We start from the raw sequence: 19,975 nt of genomic DNA on the forward strand, positions 1-19,975 counted from the left end.
ATCCTTTAGGTGTACAAAATATGAATAAGTAACATTTGTTAAAAATATATAAAAATGACATTAGTACTATAGTTTCCTATCACTGACACATATTATACAATTAATTATTTGTTCACGCATATGTATTTTACGTAATTATTATGAATGTCTACGATATATTATACTATTTCACTCTTGTCACCCAAAATATAATAACGGATTAAATTTCCCGTTGTGTGATCTATGTGCTTAGGACAAGAAGAGTTATTATTTTAGTTTGTATTTACACGAGGACAAACACCGTTCCGGTATTAACGGCCCGGAACATTTCTTATTTATACTCACCACCCGCTGCGTATATGCTTCACTACTCGTATAATATATATGAGTAGCAAGCATATAATATAATAATATGGATATTAAATATATAGTAATACAGGACTAAATTAAACCATCGAATGTTTCAGATGACTGAAGTGACGAGCAGGACCGTCGGTTTCAGAACATCTGCCGACGGCGACAGGAAAGCCTTGTCCGTGAGAAGATACGAGGCTAAACCTCCGGAAAACTTGGAACTGGTAAGTCGCACGCAAATAAAACTATACTGATTATATGACGGTGACGATAACAATAATAATAGATGTCGAGAGTCTACTATTTTATATATAACTATGGTTGTACTACATGGAGACATGACCTAACTCAACCTGCGTTTTAAATACATACATATTATAAAAAAAGTTAAAATATGTTAATAACCACAGGCACGATATGTAAGACTACACGTTTCGAAAAATTAAAACTTCTATTAAGTGCTATACTTAGAATTTAAAATTAGTTTAGAATGTTTATAGCAGTTTAATATTGATTGATATACTATATGTTCTCAATCCTCGTTTATTAAATGATAACGTGGCGCAATAACATCATATTATAATGACCGAGGAGGTAATCAATAATGAATAAGGTAAAATGGCTAATGACTCACGTGTCTGCCTTTCTTTAAATTTGTATTATCTAACATTATATTAAATGTATTTTACGTAATAAAAGTTATATTATAGTTTATTCTATATTATTTATCATCAACGTGTTTAATTTTAATTGTATCTTTGATTTAGTTTAATTTCGATATTAATGTAGAAATAATGGAGACTATCCGGAATGTCTAAACTATATATACTTTGAACAATTTTTTTTTTTAACAAAATTAATGTCGTAGGATTTCTAAAGAATGATTTTAAGTGATATAAAATTTATGATCTGTGACAAAATATGAATCCCTATAAAGTAATATTAGGTCATAATTTGAATAATAAGTCATTTTCACCGTATATACATTATAAATACATGTTTCATGTTTGTGTAGTGTCATAACATTCTCCAAGATAACATGTCAAAATGCTTAACCCGTATAAGTACATTGGCTTATTGTTTGTATCGTACACTTTCTAGTTGTTCAAAATATTATTCACATTTGTAACGCAGCAAATATTTTATTGTTTAGCCCATATTTATATTTTTTTATTACATTCCACGCGAACCTCTAATAAGTACCTTACCTACAGGGTATTTTATAATATTAGTTTACTATATGTCTATATATTTATATTGTCTAAAGTATGTATCCAGTACCTATAACGTCAAAGTCTCATGATTGTTGCGCGTAAATTAATGTATTTTATTTAACAGCATTAAACACCATTGTGCATATTATATTGTATAGGTACTTAATTAACATAATTTACCGTATCATACGTATATAGCAATAAAACCCGTATATAATGGTACGTAGCATAAATTCTTACAAAAATAACTGGGTACCTCTATATTACATATTTTAATGACAATTATTATAGTCGTACAACTGCACAAGTTAATTGAACAAAAAAACGAACATACATAACTGTTGGACAATCCAATGTGGTTTCGGGTGAGCCATTGGGACAGACATAAATGATGAATTTTTCTTTCGAAAGTGTTCTGGGTGCAGTTTTTCTGATTGTTCTTTATTTTTACCTAAAGCTGTTAAAGTTTAAAACATGGAAACTTAAAATAAATTGAAATTCAAAATTTATTGTAACTAGATATTTTTGTAACTCATATTTTCATTGTTAAAATATAATTAATTAACTATAATTTTTTTTTATTGTATGTAAACTAAAAGACAATACTATTGTAAAAATTAGAAAAATATTTAAATAGATTGTGATTTTAAAATCGTTTCATTTTTTGTTATTTTATTGGCTGTGACATTTTCTTTGGTATAATATCATACGAGACATGTTAAGATTAGCATTTTTATTATGATATGACTGTAATACGAAACAAAATATATAATAATATAAATTAATACACAATAATACCTCCAAATTATAATTCATTATTAGATAATGAAATATAATAATTTTTCTATGAATATGATTGAAGCATAATAAATTTTCCGAACGTATAGTTAGATCTCCAGTTTTGGGAACCAATGTTATAATTCAAAATTAAGATCATAAACGTCAACTCTCTGATTATTTTATATATTACTTATATTTATTATATTGTGTAGGTTTTTTTTTAAAATTCGTCTATAAACTACAATAAATGTATATTGGTATATAATTTAATGTATATAAATATATATAAGTAATATTTGATTTTCGAATAGTGTCCTATTTGCATATGTGACACATACTATATTATTATTATAGATAGATGTTATAAAATTTAAAACCACATAGACGTGTAGTTGGACCCGTGTCGACCTTTACACGCGCAGTGACTCGTTTTTTCGATCAACAGGACTGATACCGCCATAGACTTGTAATATATTATAATTTATAAGTCTACGAACACCGCATGGCGTTTAGTATACCAGAATCCCGAGTTTCCGGTTGAACGTGCATACGTGGTAGCGGTTGGTATAATATAATGCCTACAATATACGAGAATATATTATAATAAATAGTGTCGATATTGTAGCATGTAGATATGTCAAGACAATTTACTAAACATACTTATCCCCATTTATTTCTTAAGTAATGAATTTATTACAAATTTTGATTTTTAGTTCTTTTAAATATATGTAAAGGTCATATTTTCAAATACTTAGACGTTTACACTATCTAAAAAATATTCTTTGGCCATCTGTGTAATTTTTTTTTTTAAATAAAAGTCATCATTATTTCACTATGAGTTGTTAATCAGATGACTTTTGAAAATGAATTTTAATTGAAATTCGAATTATAGTAACTTAGATTTATTTAACTGTGTATTAAAAATAATAGATCCATCCTATTGGGTATGAATATATGACAACTATGTTGATTTAAAAACTTTAGTAATTATTAATAGTCAATATTTTATAACTTCATAAAGATTATTATTTTTACTATATACATTTAGTAGAACTTCGATTATTCGAACTGATTAAGACCGCACTTAGTTCAGACATGCAAAAGTTCGGTTATTGGAAATTTAAAAAAGAAACACAATTAACAATTTTTTTTAAATACAATTAGGTATATATTTTATATTAAATATGTATTATTGTTATTATTAATATTTTATTAGAATTGCATACATTACATTATTAGAAATACATTACATACATAGGAACATATTATGTTTATTATATTTTTTTGACAAAATTATCGATACGAGTGTTTCAACGAGTTTTAACTTTTGGATAACAAAACGCTAATTGTAGTTCGGATAATCGAGATAGCGTATTTTAATAACTCAAAAACTACTCATTGCCCATTGGAATTTTCGTTTAGACATTAACACACTAATATTTTCCAAAAAAATAAGTCTGTATCGTCACAGAGTACTCCTCAAACGCAGCGTACAAACGTAAATAATTGAATACATATGATATATGGTCCTCGAGTATGCGTACCGAACAGTTCCAAAAATCAGAATTCGAATTAATTCAATATCAAAGAACACGAATGGGGGTGATCGCGATTGGCGAATCGTCAACGTATAATAGTTATAATAGTTATAATAGTTATTATAAACGACAGCTGATCCGCGTATGGACGAACGAAACAATAATATAGAAAAAAAAAAAAAAAAAACTCGCAGAAAACGCGGAAATTCATAATCACGTAAACCAAGAAGTAGGTACCTACCTACGATGTAATACATATTATATATTATACTCGTATTTTTTAAGACGCGATCGCGAACGGTGTGAAGAATAGATTGCGCGCGTGTTGATTGCGTCGATAGCCGCCGGAACTCGTTTTTGTTTTTCACCCGACACGCGCGTTTCCGTAAAACGAAAACAAAAACTCGGCCCAAAAACAAACGAAAAAAAAAAATAAAAACAAGCAAACAAACAAACAAACACCCGACGGAATCGCAACAGTCTCCGCTCGCAACCGGCGCGGAAAGCGAATGAGCGGCGCGGCGTACGCACGCACGTGTACGCGTGTACGCCAGTAGAAAGTGGAAGTGCGGCGCGAGCGCTCGCGTCGGATGGTACGCGCGCGGGCGGGGGGTAGAGGAGGACGCGGCCGCGCGCGCGGCCACGGCGCTCAGTACGTCCGTCCGTCGGCTTACTCGTCGCTCGCGCGTTGGCGGCAAAATAACCGCGTCCCTCGCTACAGCGTCGTCCGCGTCGGTCGGTGTGTGCGTGACACGCGCGCGCGGCGGTCGAATCGTCTTCGCGTTGATTTCGCGTTTCCGTCGCGGCGTGATCGTTATCCGCGCGCGATAAGCGGCGGCGATATCATTTTGATCGTTTGCGATACCGTCCGGCGCGATGTGCCGTTTCCGTGGTCGTTGCGACGTCGCCGGCTGTTGCCGGTGGTGAATCGGCGACCCGTCATTGGTCCGGCGAGCGCGAACCCCCGCGAACACGGCCAACCGTAACGCCGTCGTTTTGTAACGATTCGGACATAGGTACATGATATATTGTTATTGTTATACGGCCCATACGTCGTCTTTCGAATGGTAGTCATACTTATCGTGCCTGCACCGACGTCGCCCGGCAATGGGCCTGGGAGGTACGCCGGCGGCGGCGGCGGAGGAGTTGTCGACCCGGCCAGGAGCCCCGGCGACAGGTCCACCTCGACCACGTCCATATCGTTCGTGTCGTCTGATAACTCGTCGTATTGTTTTTCGCAGGTCGATCCGGACAATGTGATTGCCACCACCAAAGAAGGTAAGACCGATACCGTTATCTTATTATTATTATTATTATTAAGGTTATTCGTTGTAATTAATTTATAATATACATATAATATGTACCTGCAAACAGACCTGCACCGTCTCCATAAAGTGTTGTGTACATATCAGTATACTAAGATCACAGGTATAATTATTTGCACACCTGTACTAGGTATACATTTATTATAATATAGATTCACTTTGGCGAAATTTTCTATACTCGTGAATTATCGTATTGTTATAATAACCGTTCACGTGGGTTAGGCTCTGTAAAAATTCCCGTCAGCCCTTTCAACCCACACCGCCCTAAGACTCTGAACTGTTACCGCGTATTGACATTTAACCGAACCTCGTAAATACAGTCGTAACACGTGATGATTGCATTTGACGAGACGATGTGTGCATTATTTTGATTATAGCACAATATTTCAGAAAAATACGATCGAAATAAATATTTACGATAAAATTATTTATACAGCTTGAGTAGAACACGACGTAGCGCATGCATCATTACAATTTTATATTATTATATTATTTTGCGTTAAAAATAAATATGCCTACTCTGTTTAAATAGGTGGTGATTCGTGAAGTGCTTAGAAATGTTATTTAATTTCTTTATTCTCTATGCATAAAAACTAAAAACCAATCCCACGCTAGATTCAGTGCAGAATGACGTATAATACGGTAAATACGGTATAATATAATATATTATATACTAAGACTTGTACACTTACGGATTTTATTACACTCTATATGATATCAAATTTTATAATATTGGTCACAAAATGTTTATTTCGATGCGTGTTTCAAATATTAAAAACATAAATACAACACTTAGTAATTATGGAGACTTGAGAGTAATGATGTTCGCATTTTCTACTTATTTTTATTTTATTTTTTTAAATTCAATTAAGACGCGTACTGGATAATAGTAACATCTGCAGCGTTTAACCGTGAACATAATTAACGTTGAACTCGTTAATATAAGTGCGTTTCTCGTATACATGGTACCTTTGGTACACAGCTACACATACACATAAATAATAATATACATAACTGGCCACAGTTGATCATTACAAATCGCAATAAATAGAACGTTAATAAATCTAAATGCTGTGGTCAATTATTCAAGTTTTTGCCTGTGTGGAATGTCAGTGTCATTAGTGCAAAAAATGTTTATTTTTAAATTTGCATACCCGTCAAATAAGCAGCCTCAACCACAAGTTTTGATCGATTGTAAAAGTATATACATACAGATCACAATAAACAAGCGAATAGTAAATAATACACCACTAAATGCCTCAAATCAAATAAATGTATTTTCAACCAGTTCGATATTGCGTGTCTGACGCAAACCCAATGGACTTTAGAAATCGTTTCACGTACACGAATTCATTATGTTGGCGTCAGTACATCATCGATAAACGATTTTCGAAATAATAATAATGTTCTTTGCACATCCGTGACACGAGATGAATAATAAACATTTTGAAAACAAGAGAAAACGCGAAATACGATCCCAAAATTTATACGATTATATACATTTATACTACTATGAATATGGTAATTTTTAACCATAGATATTTACGATACCTTCACATCAAAGTATCGTTGAACTCACATAAAGTACTGTAATAAAATGAACTCATAAAACTATACAACGTCCAGTATGACGTACAATTGTTACTGAATTTCATCAAATAATGAAACTAGATTCGACATAAATGTTGCCCCTAGAATAGTATAGTAAGTCCGATCAAACTATAGTAGTACTTAAATAAATACTTTTAAGTATATGTGTAACGAAATAAAATAAAAAAAATTATTTAATTTATATAAAATACAATTACACTGGTCACCAAATACATCTTTTCTGAGGCTTAAATTTATTATACGTGATTAATATTTATTAATTTATGACTAAAACACTAAACAGTAATAAAATGTACAAATGTAACTGTAAAAGCTATAAATATTTTAACTTAGTATGGTTAATTACATAGGTTAAATAATTGAAAAATTAGGAAAAATTAGACTTAAAGGTACATACAATTTACTAAAAATTATAGTTAAAATTGTTAAAAGTATATTTTATACATTCATACAAGTATTGATAAGTCATCGAAAGTATAGATTAAATTTAAATAAATAATTTTAATTGATACATTTAATTTAACTGTTAAATTTCTAGTCAATATGACTGTAATCTAAGTATGTTGCAATTGAAATTATAAATTATGTTACTAATTACTATTATATTATAATATGTACCTACCTGATTGAAAGTTTACTATTAATATCAAATCTCTATAGTATGCAGATTTAATACGTATATCCTAATCTTAATGATAAAATTACAAATATATTTATATTGTTATAAAAATCATTTGTTTACTAGTAAAATTTAAGATTAATATTAAACAAAAATAATATTTTGTATAAAATGTCAACTTTCATAAGATAATTTTGGAAAATATATTGTTTTATTAACGAATAATTAATAAACATTACTATAAAACACATGCATCTATCAGACAGGAACTTAGCTTTTTTTTTTTTTAACTACTATTATTATGCGCTTATAACCAATGCCTTAGAAAATATTGTATTTTAATCGATATTGCATGAACATAATGTATTTTATAATTCTGTCATACAAAATAAACTGCTTTCAAAATTTAAATCATTTTCAAGCTCATTATAGAAATAATATATAAAAATATTAAAAATCAATGATATTATTCAGAGCTTGACATCGACATATATTTTATAAATATATTAAAACTAAGAACCGTACTATTTTTTATATTTAGAAGAAAATAACATTTAATACCTATTTTTAGAACACCAATTATTAATATAATAGCATATACCTATAATCTACTGGTCGATAATAATGCTGCAGTTAATTAAACTGTTATATTTGTTCGATCTGTAAATAAACTAAAATAAAAAATTATTGGTAGCTAAGTGAAACTTAAATTAATTTAATTTTTTCCCAGACGAATAAACGTGTAATTAAAAAAAAAAAAAAAAAAAAATGTGATTAGCCAATAATTGATATGGGTGTCAAATCTCACTGACCTAATGCTAGTTACTAAATTGAGTGTTGGTGGTTTCGTAGAGATTAAACGTCAGTGGCTTGGAATAAGATGATCAACGTACCGTGACAATTATGATATTGTAAAACGAAAGATAAGGCTATATAAATTTATGCTACATCCATTCTATTGATTTTTTTTTTATTTACCTATGCTACATATCTTACATGATTAAATTATAATGTGTGAGTTTTACTGGGGATTGTAAATCAAATTAAAGATAAAAAAAGTTCGATTAAACAACACTCACAAGTTATTGATTGGAATAGCTTAAAAACGAGGAGAAAAATAATATTATTAAGAATAACGTATCGAGAGTAACGAGAATAACAATACAAATCGTCAAGGTGCTGTTTCTCGCACGTTAGTTGAATACTCGTGACGTATCCAAAACACAATAGATGGATAAAAATCTGTTTTTATTTATGTTTTGCAATCATAACATAGTGTGCAATTAACTCCTTTGTAAAATATGGTTTGTATACACTTACCTATTATAAACATTAACCACCAACTAACTAGCAGCGATTACAAATAACATGAAATAAATTATATATACACATACATAATACCATAGTATTATTTTAGTACTAAAAAGTCTAAAGCTTGCATTTTTCAAAATCAATAAAAGTAATTATTTATAAGTTATAACTTAAATTTTAGTATTTGTATTAATGAACGTGTATTGAAGAACAATTATTAATAGTGTTGTTTTAGAATAAAATTTAAATAGAAAATCAAAAATATATGTTTGAAATAACTTCGACGTTTGTATTAATACTATTAAGTACAATTGCGTATACATAGATTAATAAAAAAAAAAACATAAAAATTATTATTTAATATTTAAATCGATAATTTATTACCTGTTCACGTTCAAAATTAACTTTCATTGACGTAACTATAAACTATAAACATATAATACATAAAATATTAGGATCATACTGATTATAACCGGTTACATATGATTAACTAACAAAGGTTATTGAATTTTTTAAGAGAGTAATTTGACACAGCAAATGATCTAATTCAACCAGAGTTAGTTTTTATTTAATTTTTTCTGGTTTATTCTCTAATAATAATAATAATAAATACATTGTTTAAATTAAGACAATATTATATAACTGACTCGAAAAATTAATAGGTCTTATGAAATAATTTTATGTTACACTGTTTGTTAATATAATTTTTATAGTTTTTACTTCAGCCAGTTTTCAAAAACAAAAAAAAAAAAATCACACGCTTTTTTATGTGTGTTTAGTCAACAAAAATTTACCCAACCCAGTAAATAGATAACACAAAGTTTGCTTATAGAAAATATATATAACAGTTGTTATTATTATAGTTTAAATGTACTGTTGTGACATTACATACACTATTATAATTTAAAATTAGCATACTCGTATTACCACAATGTATCTCATGCGGAAGCATCTCTAACATCAGTTCGTCTGCAGTGTTTTTTTGAACAGCATTGTGTACTTTCTCCGGGGTATTGTTAAATTTTTATGTTTTTAAGGCCTCTACTTATATGGCTATATGAAGTCAAAACATTTGTTATCCAATGAGCACGAAAAAAAATAACGATAATAACAATAATAATTATTACATATTACTTACGTGACTGGTGGCTACGTGTGAATGTTTTATTCATCGCAAGAAATTATAATAAAATATGATAAATTATACCTACTAAACGTGGAAATATATACAACACCCTTATATTGCTATTGATGAGAAAAAATCCATCATTTCTCCGTCGGAATGGAGGCTATATATATATACTTTCAGTTTTATGTATAATTTATATTTATTATATTTTATGTTATATGGTATAGGTATACTTGAAATCTTCCATGAGATAAAAACAATTTGCGCATTTTAAACAATAGTTATTAATAGTCTCCAGACAATAGAAAACGCACTTAAAATGTCTACTGAAGGCCATCATATAAAATAATAAAATATTAAAATCAAACTTAAACAAATGTACTATAGAAAAATTACGAAAAATAATTGCACTTTTTTTGCTCTTATACTATATTTGTTGCTTATTTAACACACGCACAATCATTTATAGCTCAATTGTACACATTTTATAAATTAAAATAATTGAGTGTTGGGTTGTGAAATCGTGTATACAAATACAGGAGTTTATAGATATGAAATTTTCAATGTAATTTTTTGCCATATGTTTTTAACTACAGTATTTTGACACCATTTTAAATTGTGACAATTTTACGCATACGAAACATCAGTTGGTAGATCAAATCTTTTAATAATATGTCTTTCAATTTTGATTGATAGTCATTCGAAGTGTACAAAATGGTGTACGCAAAAGAAGGAATAAAAACGTTTGCCCCTAATATATTTCTCGCTTGTTCCACAGTATGTTCATTAATAAAATTTCATAACTACCGGTTGACAGATTAATAAGGTCCTAGTCTAGTCTATATTATAGATTGAGTGTATGTATATATGCACACTACACCATTGTGTATGATTTATATATAAATATGTGTATATGTGTAGTCTGTGGATACAATGTTTCCAAACCGAGAAATACACGACGATATGTAATTTGCCAAAGAAAGTACAATTCGCTCGTTTATGTATTATATTATACCTGTATATATTATTATACAAATGTGTGGGCAATTGTAAATGTCTCCATTTCCGCGTCTGCTGCTACACTGTTCGACCTATATACTATATGTATAATGCTCTGCGCGCTCTGTATTTTTAGCCCATTGATCATTATGTTTGTCTTATATTTGTTATTCAATTTTTGTTTTTTTTTTTCACAATTTCAGAAGAATGGGTGACTAAGAAAAAAGTTGAATTGACTACCAAAAAACAAATCGAAACGAGAGTTAAAAGACAAGTCGTGTTGGAAGACGGTAAAATCGTCGAGGACTCTGGGCCAATAGTTACGACTAACACGACCGAAGATACCGAAAAACAGGAACATCAACAGACCGAAGTAATTTTAATTAGCACGCTAACTCTAAACTTTACTATCGATTCAGAATACTGTTTCCTACATTCTCCAAGATTACAATTAATTGCAGATAATCACAAAACAAATAAAATCCATTTAAAAATATTTAAATTTCTCGCGATGCATACACGTTATTCAACATTCTCATATAATAAAGCTTGTCGACTATATGGATAATCTCTACACACGACTTATACTATACCGACTAACTCTGTACTAGTGGACTGGTAACGATATATCGATTCTTAATGAAAAAAAAAAAAAATTGCGTATAATATAATATGTATATAGAACTGAAAGACATTTCAAACCAGTCTCGTAAGACACAAATTCGTTTGTATTCGCTTATCAATGTATATACCTGTATATTATATCTTCGGGCTCTTTACGAGTTAATATAATTACGATTTCTTAGCGTATAATAATATAATGAGAATTATGATTGGTCTTTTTCATGCGGATATCACATCGGAACATCACACAAAACAAGTTAAATTAGATCAGAATAATTATATTCGTTCTTGGTATATACAGTGAAAGGTTGATATTATCAAAAATAATATATAATACATAATTTGTGTACATACATTCACACACACTTATAAACACGTGTATAGTTATTGTGTACAAAATTAATAATAATTGACGTAAAAGTACAGTAACTATATACGAGTACAGTGGTAGGTAGATAAGATGCTGGGTTGGTGTACAAACATATTCGAATCGAGTCAAAGAAAAATCAATTTCTACATAACATAAAGTAGGGTTCAGCGAACGATCCTATTGTTTTTGGCCGCGGTCTCGAGCCGGCTTTTACCTATTCATTATTACATTATAATTATTAATTCATCCATTCTTTCTGTCACGTTCGGAATCACTGTAATACCAATATTGCATTCCTTAAGAGCGATGATCCTGCAAGAAATCGAGCTAGTCCGAAGGTGAATGTCATGTGGTGACTATTACGGAATTCACAATTGAGACGTGTGCGGAATAATATAATTTTTGACAACATATTTCAATTTCGATTTAATGCACATCTTTAAATCATGATATTGTAATGTATTATTTTTTGTTACATTAACGCAGTTTTTAGTAGCTTATCACATTGTTTTCGGATCTGTTTTTTCTCAAATATTGCTAATTGTTTAAGAAAACTATTTATTGACCGTTTTTTTAAGATATTGATGTTTTATATATCATATAAATAAACAAATAAGAAAACTATTATAAATTAATTAAACGTTAATGTCTGGAAATATTACTTAAATTTAAAATTATTTAATAAAAGCTGTAAAGATTAATGTTATTCTAATTAGAATATTTCACTATTTTATTTAGCATCGTCAATTGGGTGATGAAGGCGGCGACGGAGAAAATACCAAAGAAGTGGTCGTGAGAATATCTTCATTGGAAGGAAACCCATCATTGTTGAAAGAAGTTCGAGAGAAAAAAATCAAGAGCCGAGAAGAAAAAGAAGAGCTAGTAGAAACAGAGGACGTAGTCCACCTAGGAAATATCAGCGATAAGGTTTGTTAATAATTTATTATAATTTCATCATTGACATATTAATTTGCCCATAGTAAAATATATGGAACTTTAAGTCACGACATAAATGCATAGTATACAAGACATAAGTATATAAAAGTATGATGCTTGTCTAAAAACATCAAAAACTATTGAAATTTATTGTTCCACTAAATATATGTGACGTAATGAGTACGCGCGTACAGATATGATTTTAAATTGAATTGTCGCCAATTAATTAAAATATAATAAAGTGTGCAATAATTACTAGAAACCATTAAATCCATTATATTTTTTTTTTTAGATATTTGATGCCTAAAATCGTTAAAAATGTTCAGTTTAATACTTAATAGTATATATATATTAAATCGTTATTTATGTAATATTAATAATTTAACCGTAATGAAAGATTGTACACAAATTATTAATTATTATTATAACGTACAGGACGTATGTATTATTCTAATAGGTGTTTACACGCAATAAGCTCTTTCAAAATCGTTCATTATGCGCTGTATCGTGCATTGACATCGAGTCGTATATCCTGTGAACGTCCTGCAGTGATTGCCTACATAATATGTTATTTAAGGTTTGCGATGTTATAAGTTCTGATCTATAACACGTACGTGACTGGCGCTATAATACGCATATATTATATACGTCACGCTCTATATACTTCGATGATCGTATTTATTCTAATGTCGCAGTGATATTGTATATTATGTATAAAATGCTGTGGATATAATATGTGTATGAGTGTTGCATAATATTTGTCATTGACCACACATTATTCGTACAGAAATGTCATTATATAAAAAAAAAACATGAGATAGGCACTATACTTACTTACATGATGATTCACTAAGTATGTTCACTCCCCCCCTCATTTCTATTTTTTCCTTTAATAACGAATTTATTTAAATTTAAATTTTTGTAAATTCTAAGTATAAGTAACTACTATTTTTTCAAAAAATAATCTTTTTTTTTTTTTCTAATAAATAGTTTAGAAAAAACCATGGTTCTCAACCAGTGTGTCGCCGAGTAAAATGTGTCGCGTAATGTACTAATATTAAATTACATAAAATTGTTTAAACAATTAATGAGTAAAAAAAAGGTCTTTTTTGATATTGTATCTTTGGGTCGCCTGGGTTAGTAGGCCAGTATCCTCCCAATCTGGGCCTGAGTGTTTTGCCATTTTTATGGAATTAGGGTGTCATCATACAAAAAAAAAATCGAAAACTAGTGGTTTAGAAGATTAAACATCTTAGAATACATTGGTGTATTTAAATTTTAAATTGAAATTCAAAAGAATAGTTTTTAGTTATTTAACTTTGTGTTTTAAGAATATTAGGCTTTTGATTATGAACTTAAATGAAATGGGCAAAAATTATTTGAACATCTTATTAATTAATATTTTATAATTTGTAAATATAGTTCGATTATAAATTATTATAATACAATTTCATAATGTATGATATAAGTTATATCCATTCTGAATTTTTGTAAAACTCGTTATTCAAGATTATTCTTAGCTTATATAATTTATTATAGAAATTACTTTTTCAAATTTTGAATTTAATATATCAAAATGTTAAAAAAAAAAGGAATCTAATTAACAGTTTACCGTAAATAAAACGGATCTTATTAAAAAAAAAAATAAAAAATTTATATCAGCATAGAACACTCCTTAAATGGTATAATTCCAAGTATTTATATTTAAAAATATTTCAAAAATCAGAATTTGAATAAATTCATTATTAAAGGAAAGCATAGGGGTGAGCGTGTTTGGGGAATCATTCAGTACAGCAGCATTATAGCGGTGATCATCATTCAATATTCATATTATAATATATTATGATATATCGTAATACGCGTAATCGCGTAATGAAAAGAATACCTAAATATATTCGTGTAATTGCAGAAAGAAATTTTCAAAAATTTTATTTTTTTTTTATAAATATTAAAACTAGTTATTGCAGGTCAGTGGAATATTATATTCCGGAATCGTATTAACTCTATAAATATTATATAATAATATTACCTGAAATGATTTTTTTTTCTCTTTCAGTATACTACGTATATGTATAATGTATATATATGTTCGTGTGTGTGTGTGTGTGTATGTATGTGTCGTAGTTAAATAATTGACGATTATTATTATTAATATGGTTTGATTAATAATAACTAGCGGTCAAATAAGACACCTATCTATAGATGTCTACAATTGGCAACGACGAATGTTCGACTCGACCACAACAATCATAATAAAAACTAACATTGTATTGAGCGCACATACAATGTACACTCTACGTCGTCATTACGCAACATTTCCATTATTTGTGATTTTTTCTCTCTCTATACAATACCATAATATTATTATCTATTCGCGTGTCTACATAATATGCAATGGTTATTAAAGATACTTCTGCTTCGATCTTATCTCTGTTCTAGAAGTACATATCTATACGCGCCGTGGACCCGCAGCGCCTGGTCGGTACCTACATTTTTTTTCATTTCGGATTTACAAGCTCGCTACAGCCGTCTGCACCTCCTATATATACGCCCCGAGGAGTGTACGGTGCAATTTAGTTTCGTCCAGCGCACACAAGCATAAAGTGCAGCTCGTTACGAGCTCAAAATGGAACCGGTTTTTGAAATAATTTCTTTAACCCCTATCCCTTGTGTGTTAGTGAGTACTTTGTGTGCGATAGGCTACCTACGCGATTGCAAAAATAAATATATATAAAATTTTTTTTTTATCATTTCTTCGAGATCTACTTATGCGGTTTTTCTTCTTACATGTCGCACAGACTTCCTTAACACGTGTACGATCTTGCGTGCATAACATTATCAGCAACTTGTGGTATATAAATATATATGTATATCGATAAGTATACATATGTTTATTTTTTTTATAATGGGTTTACGCGCAAAGTATTAGATTTTCGTGACTGTTGCTATTAGAATTGTTCACATGATTTAAATTAGGAGGTATGCGTTATACACATTATCATCAACTTGTCAAACTCATTAAAAATAGGTATACACTACTATACGAGTGTATTTTATAAAAACTAATAGCCATCCCACAGTGTTTTCGGTCTGCACCATTTGTTTCGAATTAAAATTAAATTCGGGTTTTACAATGCTTCTCTGGCGGGTAATCGGATTCTTTAATAGGATTTAATATATCAATGTCTAGACAATCTAGACAACGCGTTTTTAATTCTTTAATATAATATGATTATTGCCGGTTAAATATATATTATAAAAAATATTTGAAACGTGCAATTAAACCATGTTTTATATGTTTCAAATTGATTGATATCGAGTATATACCTATAGTTTAATTTATATAAAGTGAGATAAAATCGTTTAATATCGTTTCTCCAGATAAAATGCACGTAATTATAATTGCATAATACATTATTATTTGAACGTGTATTCGGCGTATATTTCTCCTTTAAAAAATATTATGTTGGAGGAATTTATTATGCATGCATATTATACACAACTATAAATTGACTAACCTAATAATTTGCTCGTTGCTCTTATCTATGTATACTTTAATTGCACCTACTGCAGGAATTTCACTGCGCGCAAGAGTCAAGTCAATTTATGACTTTTGCTTGTATGTAAACCGTTTGTCTTTTGACTCGTGCGTACTGTATTTTTTTATTTTATTTTTTTTTTTATACAGACTGTATCTCCTGTATCTCATATATTGGTGTCGTGAAAACCGGGTTTTTTTGTATTCATATCCATTTGCTTTCTACCAGCGGCGTTCACGACCTGAAATAGTCGACGTAAAATTGGAATTTCGTGTTTACACAGCGAATTAACTGATTCACGGGGTTTTATATTTGAACAGTTACGTACATAATAAAAAGTACGGAAAACCTGTTTATAATTTTTTTTATTGTTAAAAAACAACTATGCGTTCTCGAAATATATGTGTTTAGCTAAACTTCTAAATAACAGCAGTGGTACAATTCCCGTCACCTGGAGATACCACACTCATTATAGGCAGTGTCTATGTGCACGAGTATATTATAATGTATTTTTCTTTCAATTTTTATTTTCTGCGCTTCCCAAGGTAAGCCACTGCACTTCGTCTGTGGTTTATTACTCGTCGGATAGTACTCAAATCGGGGAAATAATGGTATAATATAACTGCGGGCATTAAAGTTGTGATACAATTCTACCCTCGTGTCTTATCACTCTGACTAACGCGTGCAAGCATTTTTACCAAACATTTATTTCATATATTGTACATGCGTAGCCTTGAAATAAAATAAGCACGTATTTATTTGAGTAGATATAAATGATTTAATGCTAATTTAAAAAAATAAAAATAAATATTATCGTTTAGTTCGTTTAAAAACTTGTATTTGTATAAAGTCACGTGTACATTTGCAACAATATTTCCCCGAGTATTTATTTAGTATATTAGTAAGTACTAAGTAATGAGTGTTTTTGGAATATGTTTAAATTCTATAATTTATAATATATTAGAATACAAGTTAATATTTTTTAAACAAATAAAAAATTATATTTTCTTATTGTATACTTATCGAATATTTTAAACCCAAATTCGAGGATTATTTAATTGTAACCAAATGATTTGTATCATAATAATATTACACAATAATTCAGTGTTTTTTCATAAATAATTAAATAATATACATAATGTATTTATGGCAATAAACTTTGATTTAAGTGTCAAACCGCTGTCGAGAGTTTTAACCCTTTGAATGATTTAGATGCGTATATACATTAACCCAAGGGTCGACAATAGGCAGTCTCAGAGGATTGAAAATAACTGGACCGCCAAAAATATTTTTTAATACTAGTTTTTCACACATTATAGATTTTTTGATCTATTTTTTTTATGTATTTGGAGATTACGATAGTGTTCATCGTGTATCACTGGTTACAATAATAGTTACGATAACACAACAATTATTAATTAATACATACGTTTTTTCCGGCCCTCGAAATTTTTTTTTTTAATTATCTGGACTGTTTTAGAATTTAATTGCCGACCTTGCATTATATAACACTCTTCCAATGTCTTGGAAGTATATACTATGGGTTTTTGTTTTTAAAAATTCAACAAAAGTTTTTAAGGTGATTTATAGAATTCAGATGAAATTCTTATAATATATAAACTGTATTATTACTCCACTATAACTATTGACTGTATTAATAACGTTTAAACAATATTATAGGAATAGACGTAAAGTAGGTAATTATTTTTAAATACTATTAAAATTCATTATTAGCAATAAACACGGTTAAGATATATGTTTACGTTTTAAAAGGAATACAATAATACATTAAAAAAAATCCGTTGATACCTTGTTATTTTTCAGTTTCAATAGTTTTTTTTTTAGAAATTATGAAATGAGTTTATTAAACATAATGACAAGTATAAATGTATAAATACAGTTTTAATAAATGATAAATTTACTATTTAATTATTATAATCAATATTCATTATAATTATAACATCTTAACATATTCCCGATTTTACATGTACCGATAACTGTCCGAAAACTTGTCATTTGTTTCAATATGTATTGCTCACTTATTAATATTAAATTTAGAATAATTTGACTTTCAAGTTAAATTGAGTTTCAATAAAAATAATTTCAATATTAGTATGTGTAGCTATTTAAAATATCAAACTAATATTTGTGTATATATTGTTGTGTAATAAGGTTGAAACTGTAGAGAGATGTTTAAATACAAAGATTTTGTTAACTAAGAGTATTAAAATTTAAATGGAAATTCATAGAGAAAATTGTTTTTTTATCTTAATATGGTTATGATAGTTTACTCGTAAAAAAAAAAAAATGTTATTTTAAAAACACATACAAATATATAAAAAAGTAGCTGAGTATTATTAAAGAATAAAGACAATTATCGAGTAATTTAGTTGCATTATTATGATTTATGATATATGTCTCCATTAAATAATTATGTATATTATCATATTATAACAAAATATCGTCTTTCAAGCGAATCGACCTATGCAACGCGTTCGATTTCTAAACGATTGGGCGATTTTCCCATTGTCGTATACTTATAGGTATATATATAATTATTTCGATGTCGGTTTAAAAATAAAATAATTATAAAATTAAAAAAAAATATATGTAGAAAATACTTTAGACCAAAATGAAAAAAATTAAAAAAAAAAACCGATCACAATGTCTAATATTCGTACTAAATTTGTATATTATGTAATATACATTATATATATATATATGTGCGCCGTCGGTATGGTATCTATATAAGTGTACGCTGTACACAAATAATATAATAATAATAACATTGGCGCGTGTAATCACGTCTCCGTCTCATTGTCTGACGGACTGTACGGAATTCTTGGCGGCCCGGAGGAGGGAGTGAACGGCAGAGAAAACTGAAATATTAGAAAACCCATCGGCGGCGGTGACAGCGACGGCGGCGAGCACACCGCCGCTGTAACATCGACGACAGGCGAAGGGAAGGGTCATAATAAAAATAATAATAATAATAATAATAATACACTTATATTGTACGTACCTACGTGTAGTGTGTACGAGCGACGAAGGAATAATATAGAAAAAAAACCGAGAGTCGGCGGCCCGATCGATCGGCTGGTATAATAATAACCGGTGTACTACTACCACACGGGCGAGCGTGCGTGCGCCAGACAGAGCGTATATTGTGTTATATACATTACAACGCGTCCAGTCCAGTCCGTGTAATTCCGGTGAACTGGATGGGTGTCCGTCGGTGTGCGAGATACGGTCGTCTACGGTTTTCGTCAAACATCGCGCGTTACCGTGTCTACATATTACGCGCTTACTGTCGTCGAATGTCCGACGACGATCAACTGGCGTAGTATTGTCGTTTATCATAGAACACACCGATTTTATATACCGCGAGTTCCGGAGATACGTGCCGGATTCTGCAGACCGGCCATAATATTATTTTATGTTATGTAGTGTAGGCACTATACGTCGGGGTCGTCGTCTGCAGCACGCCGTTGTCCACGCATTAAGACAATCGGCGCGTGGGCCGTGTGCATCGCGTCGCGATATGTGCATAATAGTATAATATATAACAACGCGTCATAACGGTAAGTGTGGAATTTCCGAACTTGTTTTTAATAATAATGTATAGATACCTATAATAAGTATCCAAC

General features: G+C 29.7%; 1 protein-coding gene across 2 annotated transcripts in view; it reads left to right on the forward strand.

Moving 5' to 3' along the window:
- The window catches only part of LOC112593739, a 58,315-nt gene that overhangs the window by 23,271 nt on the left and 15,069 nt on the right, over window positions 1-19,975 (forward strand). The window contains exons 2-5 of one of the 2 annotated variants that reach the window (XM_025338376.1): window positions 447-557; window positions 5,107-5,143; window positions 11,063-11,232; window positions 12,592-12,780. In XM_025338376.1, coding sequence (XP_025194161.1) covers window positions 447-557; window positions 5,107-5,143; window positions 11,063-11,232; window positions 12,592-12,780 — 507 coding nt within the window. Of the gene's footprint in view, window positions 1-446; window positions 558-4,524; window positions 5,144-11,062; window positions 11,233-12,591; window positions 12,781-19,975 lie in introns of those variants that run through there. The other variant, XM_025338301.1, reaches the window with a different exon arrangement.

The sequence above is a fragment of the Melanaphis sacchari genome, unplaced genomic scaffold (assembly GCF_002803265.2).
Source record: "Melanaphis sacchari strain LSU unplaced genomic scaffold, SCAv2.0 Contig0_pilon_pilon, whole genome shotgun sequence".
Taxonomy (NCBI): Eukaryota; Metazoa; Arthropoda; class Insecta; order Hemiptera; family Aphididae; genus Melanaphis; species Melanaphis sacchari.